General features: G+C 37.0%; 1 protein-coding gene across 2 annotated transcripts; it reads left to right on the top strand.

Annotated features, from left to right (window-relative positions):
* The first annotated feature begins 609 nt into the window (after window positions 1–609).
* Window positions 610–7,558, top strand: LOC104210413 (auxin response factor 6-like). Of its 2 annotated transcripts, none has more exons than XM_009759314.2 (14): window positions 610–1,263; window positions 1,369–1,484; window positions 1,961–2,059; window positions 2,146–2,202; window positions 2,274–2,432; window positions 2,570–2,654; window positions 3,052–3,142; window positions 3,556–3,720; window positions 3,795–3,917; window positions 4,300–4,375; window positions 4,522–4,669; window positions 4,770–5,893; window positions 6,026–6,216; window positions 7,129–7,558. In XM_009759314.2, the coding sequence occupies exons 1-14, from the start codon at window positions 1,221–1,223 to the stop codon at window positions 7,328–7,330; spliced, it is 2,679 nt and encodes an 892-aa protein (XP_009757616.1). In that variant the 5' UTR covers window positions 610–1,220; the 3' UTR covers window positions 7,331–7,558. The 2 variants fall into 2 exon arrangements, with proteins under 2 accessions (XP_009757616.1, XP_009757615.1); XM_009759313.2 differs by having other exon boundaries at window positions 1,366–1,484.
* Window positions 7,559–10,594: the final 3,036 nt, after the last annotated feature.

Genomic DNA, 10,594 nt, shown 5'->3' with positions numbered 1-10,594 from the left:
TCACATGTTTTAAGGATACTTATGATATGTGCATAAAATTATTTTTTTTTATAAATTACGCTATAGTCAAAAATTACCTTTACTTAATAGCATAGCATATATGACAAGGTTTTAATTTTTGTAAGCAACTTTATATTCAAAGTTATCTAGAATTATATAGCGGTAATAAAGTCGTTGAAAAAAAAGTCAGCTAAAATTATATAACAATGTAATTTATTAATATTTTACTACTAATTTTTTCTTTAATTTTCTCAAACAAGAAGCCTTAATTTGAAGTAAAGCAGCTCGTTCTAAAGTAAGGAGGAAAATAAGCTGCTTCCTTAGGGGTATTTTTGTAACTATAAATATTTTAACCTGAGTATTATTATTACCTTTTCACCATGTGTATTACAAAAATACTTCTTAAAAGTTATGATAGGATGTATAGAATCACTTTTTAATAAGTCTTATGTTTGAGTTTTAGAATAAAATAAAATTTTGAATTTTTTATATTATAATTATTTTTCTAATTGGCAATTCCAAACGAGGTGCTAAAAGAACAGCATTTCACACAATCTTTCACTTCTATTAGCTTCCTTAAATTGTTGGGGTCCCCTCTTTCTTTTTTGCTCTTTCCTTTCTTCTGTAGCTTTCAATATGTGAAAAAGAAAATCACTGAAAAAGAAAAAGGGAAAAAAGTACAGCTGATAGAGAGAGAGAGAGAAAGAGATCTACTGAAATAGCCAACTTGAGCTCTTACAGAGATCTTGAAGCAGCCAAGAAGTTGCTTCTTTTACTGTGCTCTCTACTTAGTTTTTAACTCATAGCCCCAGTTTCTTTAAGGGTTTCAAGTTTTACTTAGTTCACTTCAAGATCTGCTTCAGTTTTTTGCTAAGCTCAGTTGCTGACTTGCTTCTGTAGCTTATTTCAAGAAAAGGGTATTTAGGGTTTGTGTAGTTTTTTGTGTGTTTGTTTTATTTTCCAGTGAGTAATTAAAGATCTGGGGACAAGTATGAAGCAGTTTTTAATGGTGGTATTTAGTTGTGGAAGTGGGTTTGGATGAAAAATATGGTTTCTTGCTGCTTGGTTTTTGCTTGGGGTGGGGGGTGGGGGTTGTACTAAAAAGACTAAAGTTTTCATTTTTTGGGTTCTTTATATTTTTTGAGAGTTGCCCTTTTTGGGTTTTTTGGTTTAACTAGTAAAAAGTAGGTTCTTGATAGGAGTTAGTTTGATTTGCTGTAATGAGGGTATCTTCAGCTGGGTTCAATCCTCAACCAGAGGAAGGTTTGTTTGTTTGTTGTTATTACTTGTTTGGTGGACTTGAAGTGAAGCATTGTTTGTAGTGATTAATTAGTAAAGTTCATATTTTTATGCTTTAAATTACAGCAGCAGGGGAGAAGAAATGCTTGAATTCAGAGTTGTGGCACGCGTGTGCCGGGCCACTAGTTTCGCTTCCGCCTGTAGGAAGCAGAGTTGTGTATTTTCCTCAAGGGCATAGTGAACAGGTTAGTTATAGGTATATTATGTTTCACACTGTAGCTCATTGAAGTTTCAGTGTTTGATATGGTTCATATTTAATTAATTTCGGGAAAACTACACTGTATAGCCGCTCCCAAAATAATAGCCGAAAAAATGTATATTTTTATAGGATATTAATGTATAATATACATATTTTATACATAATTAGTGCATACTTTTTGTATATTTGGCTAGCGGAAGTAATTATTTTTGGCCGACAGGCCAAATGTGGAACTTGCCCTTTAATTTCATGTGATGTTCTGTTAAAGCTTGCACCTCTAGTTTTTGTGGCTAAATAGAGTATGCTGCTATTGTTTGTGCCACGAGCCATTGAATTCTATGTGAACTGATTTTTCTTGAGGCACAGTCTTCCTATTTTAGCTTTAAGTAGCTCCCTGAGTTTCTTTAATGAAGGATTGACTTGAGAGTTTTAGACGCCTTCAATCTAATTTAGATTTTACAGGTTGCTGCCTCGACAAACAAGGAAGTAGATGCTCATATCCCTAACTATCCTGGTTTACCACCTCAGCTAATTTGTCAGCTTCACAACCTGACAATGCATGTAAGTTAGTTTTGTTAGTTGTGATGTGTTATCTATGTGCGTTTCTATCACGGGAGGTATTATTCTGAAGAATTTTTATATTACAGGCAGATGTTGAGACCGATGAAGTATATGCTCAAATGACGTTGCAGCCACTAAGTGCAGTATGTCACTTCCTACCTTTTTAAAATCAGTTTTACTAATTATATTGTGGTAACGGACTTACTCTATGTAGCAAGAGCAAAAGGATGTGTGCCTGCTACCAGCAGAACTTGGCATCCCGAGTAAACAACCAACCAACTATTTCTGCAAAACCTTGACGGCAAGTGACACCAGTACTCACGGTGGATTCTCTGTCCCCCGACGTGCAGCAGAAAAAGTTTTTCCCCCTCTTGTAGGTCCCTTCGACAGAACTCATCAGCATTGTGGTTCTCTTTTCCTTTTTCTTTTGTTGTGTCTCATCAGCATTGGATTCTGTAGTATCCTTGTAGTGCTCAGTGATCTCATGACGAATGTGTCTTGCTCTTGCAGGATTACTCTCAGCAGCCGCCCTGTCAAGAGTTGATTGCAAAAGATCTCCATGGAAATGAATGGAAATTCCGGCATATTTTTCGTGGTGAGTTTCTGTCCAGTCAGAGCTTAAAGGGAGTACTGTTTTTGTAGTTGGTACTATGAACCAAATGTACCTGAAAGAAAAGAAAATTCAAGCTCGAGATTAGGGTTTTTTGTCTACTGCAGTATATGAACTATATAAAGTCACAACATTGAGCTGAGCTGTTTATCATTATCATCTTTACCGACTTGTCCTTTCACTTCAATCCCAAAAAATATCTATACACAAACACAGACAGAGTAGAAAAGATTGCTGCTTTCCTCTGGGCTGCTTGCTTTCCGAAGAATCTACTTTGCATGTTTCAGATTTTGCATCTCTTAATTTTGTGGTGGAGGGAGTATTATAAAATCAAACTTGGGTGCAAGCATTACCAGCACTCTAATTGGTTGCTCATGTTTAGGCCAACCAAAGAGGCATCTATTGACAACAGGATGGAGTGTGTTCGTAAGTGCAAAGAGACTTGTTGCGGGTGATGCAGTCATCTTTATCTGGTAGAAGATTTTGTCTGTTCCTTTTATTAATTCTTCATAAGTTTCCACTCCACCATCCTGAACTTTCAAATGATTTATATAGTTTCAGATAAATGGCAGTATGTATTTTAAGTGCAGAATCATATTTGGCCAAGTTTTGTTGCTTGTCATTTGCTACTTTGAATAAGCCAAACTGAGAATCTTCACGAATTAAGGATTGATTTCAATCTTTTTACGTCTGTGACTTTTTAACTGTGAACCTGTATCATTTTCTCTTCCGCAATAAGGTAGCTCTGAATCTGCATCATGTATTGGCAGTTGATAGTGATGTAGTTGGATAATCATTTGCATTTTAAGGAATTCACTCTCATTTCACCCTCTCAGTTCATTGATATCAGTTTTATCTTTGCTAAAATACTGTCATCTTCTATCAGGAATGAAAATAATCAATTGCTTTTGGGGATTCGACGTGCTAATCGTCCTCAAACCGTTATGCCTTCTTCAGTTTTGTCAAGTGATAGCATGCACATTGGTCTCCTTGCTGCGGCGGCTCATGCAGCTGCAACTAATAGCCGCTTTACAATATTTTATAATCCAAGGTAAAGTCTTTTTCTTTTGTTACATCTGCTAACAAAATTGAGTCATGTTTAACCTTTTAGCTTCATAATTTCAGGGCAAGTCCATCAGAGTTTGTCATACCTCTTGCCAAGTATGCTAAAGCAGTTTATCATACACGGATTTCTGTTGGTATGAGGTTCCGGATGCTGTTTGAAACAGAAGAATCGAGTGTCCGTAGGTAGGTCTTATCTTCTTGGACTTTCACGTGCAATGTAAAGTAATTTGAAAGACAAAAATGTTAGAGCTTGCTGTTGAAGTAACTCTATGCTAAGGCGCCTTTGTGAAGTTTTAGCTGATTTGGAAGCAGGGAAAATTCTTTTAGGAAGAGAAAAGAAAGTTAGGAGATTAAAATATTTGAGCTACTGCCACCTCTTCTACGAACAAAGATACCATACTTTCGCTGTTAATATGTTTACATGCAAACCCTCTTACAACCAATTCAGTATTTCAAATTTTCGTTGCTGGTGTGGAATATTGATTTTGACCCTCAGCAATTTCCCCTAACTCTCTCTCTCTCTCTCTCATGCACACTTTAATCATGTAAATATCTTTTGATTCAGGTATATGGGCACAATTACCGGTATCAGTGATTTAGATCCTGTTCGTTGGCCAAATTCACATTGGCGGTCTGTGAAGGTTAGTTTTATAACAGGTGCTCATTAATAAAAGTAATAGATCAATTAACTGCTACTTGTATCTTTGTTTAAATTTATAAATTATAACGAGCTTGGTGGTGCCTTTAGTGTATAAATTAAGATCTTTTGTCGCTGGTCCTGATGCAGGTTGGATGGGATGAATCAACTGCAGGAGAGAGGCAGCCCAGAGTTTCGCTGTGGGAAATTGAACCTCTGACAACTTTTCCTATGTATCCTTCTCCTTTCTCTCTTAGGCTAAAAAGGCCTTGGCCATCTGGACTACCTTCTCTCCCTGGTATGGGTTCTTCTTGCTTTTTTTTTTTTGCCCTGGGCAAACAAGGTAAATTTGGTTGAGTTCTAACTTTCTGTGGTTTGTTTACCTCTCATTCACTCAGGTTTTCCCAATGGTGATATGACTATGAATTCTCCACTCTCGTGGCTGCGTGGTGACATAGGAGACCAAGGGATTCAGTCGCTTAATTTCCAGGGCTATGGTGTTACTCCGTTTATGCAGCCAAGAATTGATGCTTCTATGTTAGGTTTGCAACCTGACATTCTGCAAACAATGGCTGCACTAGATCCATCGAAACTTGCAAATCAATCCTTTATGCAGTTCCAACAAAGTATACCTGGCGGTTCAGCATCTTTGAGTCATAGTCAAATTTTGCAGCCTTCTCATTCACAGCAAAATCTGCTCCACGGCTTCTCCGAAAACCAGTTAATATCTCAGGCACAGATGCTTCAGCAACAATTGCAGCGCCGTCAGAATTATAATGATCAACAGCAATTGCTGCAGCCACAGCTTCAGCAACACCAAGAAGTGAACTCCTCGCAGTTTCAACATCAACAGCAAACCAAGGCCATGTCCAGTCTCTCTCAGATGACTTCGGCTGCGCAGCCCCAGCTTTCTCATTTGCGAGTCTTAAGTTCAACTGGTTCTCCACAAACATTTTCTGATATACTTGGTAACCATGTCAATGCATCTAGTAATTCTACTATGCAAAGTCTGTTGAGTTCATTTTCCCGTGATGGAGCGTCTGCTGTCCTTAACATGCATGAAGCTCACCCTCTAGTGTCTTCGTCCTCATCATCAAAGCGAATTGCTCTAGAATCTCAGCTCCCTTCTCGGGTTACTCCATTCGCTGTGCCCCAGCCTGAGGATGTGATATCACACAATACTAAAGTTTCTGATCTTTCCTCTCTGTTGCCCCCTTTTCCTGGCAGAGAGTCTTTTTCTGATTATAGAGGAGTAGAAGATAGCCAAAACAATGCACTGTATGGATTTAATACCGACTCTTTGAACATACTGCCGAATGGTATGTCCAACATGAAGGATAGTAGTGGTGATAATGGATCTTTATCTATTCCTTATGCTACCTCTACCTTCACAAATACTGTGGGCAACGAGTATCCCATTAACTCAGACATGACAACTTCAAGTTGTGTAGATGAATCAGGTTTCTTGCAGTCCTCCGAGAATGGGGATCAAGGAAACCCAACTAATAGAACCTTTGTGAAGGTGAGCTTTATTAGCTTGTCTTACATCAGTTCACCTTTTGTTCTCTGAATTGCATGACCAAACATGCTGTCTAGTTTTAAAGAGGAAATATTTTGCGGTGTTATGATGTTTCATACTGCATGTCTCTGGCAGGTTCATAAATCAGGGTCCTTTGGACGGTCACTCGATATCTCCAAGTTTAGCAGCTATCACGAACTTCGAAGTGAGCTTGCTCACATGTTTGGGCTAGAAGGCTTGTTGGAGGACCCTGAGAGATCAGGCTGGCAGCTTGTATTTGTAGACCGAGAGAATGATGTTCTCCTCCTCGGTGACGATCCCTGGCAGTAAGAATGCATTAACTTTCTTTTCTTTTTCAGGCTTGGTACTACAACCTTTTTCTTCTGCCCTCCCTTTCCCCCGTGTCTCTTTTTTTCTTTTTGTTTTGGTGTTTTTTTTTTTTGGGGGGGGGGGGGTTTCAAATTATTGTTCTAGACTCCATGCATATAGTTTCAATGTATGAGTTTTTTAGGTATACATGATATTTTCATTTTACCACCTATAAAAATCAGTCTTCCCTTATGCTGACTATGAGCGTCTTGGAGAAAAACCTTTTTATACTAGCATACCGAAGGGTGTGGCCTAGCGGTCAATGAAGTTAGAATGGATTATGTGATTAGGGGTTTTAACTACCTAAGGTCTCAGGTTCAAATCCTTGCTGAGACAAAAACACTAGGTGTTTTCTTTCCATTTGTCTAAGCTTTGGTAGATAGAGTTACCTGGTACATGTTGCTGGTAGGAGGTAGCAGGTATCCCTTGGAACTAATTGAGGTGCGCGCAAACTGGCTCGTACTTTACGGTTATAAAAAATATCAGGGTTTTACCTTTAACAATCAAAAAAAATTATGAGATCAGGGTTCAAATCCCATGGAGGCAAGAAGGTGTAAGGTGATTTCTTTTCGTCTAAGTTCTGATAGACAGTTATTCAATGTCGGTATTGATGGAAGGTAGCAGGTACCCATAGATTAGTCGAGGCTCGCAAAAGATGGTCCTGACCCCATTGTTATCACAAAAAAAAGGGAAAAGAAGAGACTTGGCTACTTGAGTTGTTTGCGGATGGAGCCAATGGTTTGTAGCATGCATTATATTTCTAATGTATTGGGTCGTATGTGCACTTACATGTACTTTCTTCACGCATTTGTTTATTTTACTATATCTAGTTCTTCCATGTTTTTTTAACCATCTCTATCTTGCTTCAGGGAGTTTGTGAACAATGTTTGGTACATAAAGATACTTTCTCCACTCGAAGTGCAACAGATGGGGAAAGACGGCCTTGATCTTCCAAATGCTGGCCTAGTACAAAGGCTTCCTAGCAATGGCGTCGGATGTGATGACTATATGAACCAAAAGGGCTCCCAAAATGCCATGAATGGGATACCCTTGGGGTCGCTCGACTACTAATGATCAATAGTGACCCCTGCCTAAGGTAATTGTTCCATATGGTGGTTGTTGCCCTTGGTTAATGTCTGCAAATTTCTTGTACCCTTTGTTGTGTCAAAATGTCATGTATCTTTCTACCTAAAGACAAGGGCTAAGTGTCATTTGAAGCTTGTATCCCAGATAAGTACACTGTAAATTATAAATATTATTATTATTGATAAGCCTGTGGAACTACCTTCTAGAGACCAACTGCAGAAATATCTAGTTAGCAGTAGCCACAGTTGACTTTGCTAGATCCATATATTGTACTTTTTTTATATTGTTTTTCGGATAAAATGCCGTTTTACACCTCTATTTGGGAGGTTTGAGATCAATTATTGGGACAGACAGACTGGTACAACAACAGTTGACCTCGCTTTATTTAAACAGCCAAGGTCTAAGACCGTCTCTTCTTTTACACATTCTTATTCCTCCTCTCTCGATGCTAAAGCGTCTAGGTTGGTTGAGTCGCATGAGCTCCGAAGCCCTCTAGTTCACAAATTCATAGCACTTTTTCCATGTTTGGCAAAAATTTCATTGCAAAGGAGGCACATGGTCCTTAGACGGACTTTTTAAATTTCTTTTCCCCTTTTCTATGTAAGGGGCTGAAGGTGCAATTTGAAAATTATAATTTGATAATCTATAATATATATAAAGGAGGGGAAAGAAAGAGTGATGTGGCATATCTCTTTGTTCAAGAATCATTTTTTATCTTTTTTCTTAATTTTTTTGGCATTCCTCTAATTTTTTTTCCATTTATGCGCTATCTTAAAACACCAAAAGTCACTTCTTAAAAGGTGCTTTATCTAAATAACTCACTAGTCGCCTGACGTTACCAAATTTCTTTTATCCTTGGACGTTATTGAATTAAATAAGGAGACACTCAAGCAAAATATATTGACAGACATGACCCTTATTTTACACAAACGGTTCATCCTCCATTCTTCTTATTGTTCCATTTCTTTTGTGTTTCTTAAAATCCAGACATTTCGTTTTGCTCTTTGCATAGTAGACTGCAAAGAGATGATGGACGAAGATGACACAGCCAAAAGAGACCGCTGGTGAAGAAAATGTCTTCTGATGCTTGTGCTACAAACCCAATACATGAAATCCTCCGTTCAATCTTCTTCCCTTTTTCTAAAAAAAATTTCTCTTTGTATATTTTTTTCATATATTTTTAAAAAAAATTATTTTACCTTATTAATTTTAAATAGCCCAAAGTGAATCTTTGGAACTTCTGTGCCTTTTTTTATATCCCAAATTAAATTTGTGAAATGTTTAAATTGATTGATGCCTTATTGTTTCTCTTTGTGGTACCTTTTTGTATTCCGCTATTAGGGGGTGTGTGGCCAGTTTCTAATTAAATTTGAAAGACACTATTATAATTGAGCAGAGCAAGTTTTCAAGCTTCAAAATGAGATAGCAAGCTTAACCCGACATGTATTTGATAGTATTTTATAAATTTAATGTTATGAGTTTTTCTCCTATCTGTTGAATTGTTATATGGTTTGAGTTCACGTAAAGCTTACTTGTAATAAGAAATGACAATGGATTACAAAGAAAAGAAAAAGAAAGTTTATTGATAGTTAATACTATTTTCTTGAACAGTTGGGAGGGAGGAGGTCATGGAACTTGAAAGCAATATACTATGTGCGAGGAGGAATGTATTACCACTATACGCCTTTTTGGCATAAAACTTCTCTTATTTCTTTCTTTAGCTTTTTTAAACAAGGTGTAGATTAGACGATAATCATTATTGTATATTAAAGATTTTAACGAAATTAGTTTTGGTTCTTTTGACCAATTTTTTTGTTTATCAGCTTGATTTGTTCTTAGGTAGGCAATGGTATTGGATACTCTAAATGTTGCTCTCTTTTTCTTCCCACTCCCCATTACTGCGCATACGTTGAGTTTGTAAATTTTGAAAATACATTTGTTTTTGCATACGTTATAAAGACAACCATTATTTGATTAATTTCATATTCAGTAGGTCCATTTGAAAAGTTGAAAGAAGAATAACATCAATTTGACCCTATTTTAAGCTGGATAATGTCTAGATTTTAATCACAACTGTTTCAGCAAATTGCATGGGGCACCCTATTTGGTCGCCCCCATTTAACCTATACCCATTTTTTTTAAAAACTTTCAACTTGTACCCACTTTTTAAATAACTTCAGCCCCTTTCTCCTCCTCCTTGCTTTGCAACTCTCTCGAATCATATACAGGAGAATCTCAGCTAAGCAGAAAATATATTGGATCCATTACAACTGGATATCCTTCTAAATGGAACAACATCGTCCGTTTCTCTATTAGAATAGTATAACATGAACTTAAACTCTTTGTTGATACTTGTTAAGTACGGAGGATTATTTAAAACAAGCATACTTGGACAACCAGTGGTGATATCAACTGACCCAGAAATCAATTACTATGTCTTCCAACAAGAAAATAATCTCTTCCAATGCTGGTACACAAAGAGTGCTTCTGCTCTCCTTGGAAAGAAAGGCTTGAATGTCCACGGCGGAGCTGAAGACAGTACTCATCAACACGAATGATAATCAAAGGAGTTATTAGTATCTAGGTTAACTAAATAACTTCAGCTCTAGAGCTGAAGTTTGACAGTTACAAAACAAAAACTTCAGCTCTAGTTCGCTAGTTACAAAACAAAACTTCAGCTCTAGAGCTGAAGTTCGCCAGTTACAAAAACAAAAACTTTGCCAGTTACAAAACAAAAACTTCAGCTCTAGAGCTGAACTTCAGGCCCGGCTACTAGAATGCTGAAGTTTTGTATGATTGTCTTTGCTACTTCAGCCCCGTATGCTAAGTTATGCAAAAAAGTGGATATGCTTGCAATTTTTTTTGCAAAGCGGGCACAAGTTAAAACGTGACACAAAAAGCGGGTATAGATGCAAATGCCCCCAACTGTTTTAAGCCTAATTATTTAATGTCTATCAACCCATAATCTTACTATAACTTCACATATCTGGTATGAGAATTAGTGAAAAGTGCATGATAAACTATCAAATAGGAGTAATAATCATTTTCTACTTTTAGTATTTAAACAAAATTAATTTGGGGGTTAATGGTTATATGGAGAGTTCCGGAGTTAATTGGAGAAAATATTTATATTTTGTACATGAAAATTTTATTTCTTATATCTCGATTAAATGTACAACAAGATCAAAACTTAAATTCGTTATTTTTTTTATGATCGCGCGAAGCGCGAATAAATTGACTAGTTAAGAG

This window comes from Nicotiana sylvestris, chromosome 7 (assembly GCF_000393655.2).
Source record: "Nicotiana sylvestris chromosome 7, ASM39365v2, whole genome shotgun sequence".
Classification (NCBI taxonomy): domain Eukaryota; kingdom Viridiplantae; phylum Streptophyta; class Magnoliopsida; order Solanales; family Solanaceae; genus Nicotiana; species Nicotiana sylvestris.
This window is presented reverse-complemented; position numbering and strand designations above follow the sequence as displayed.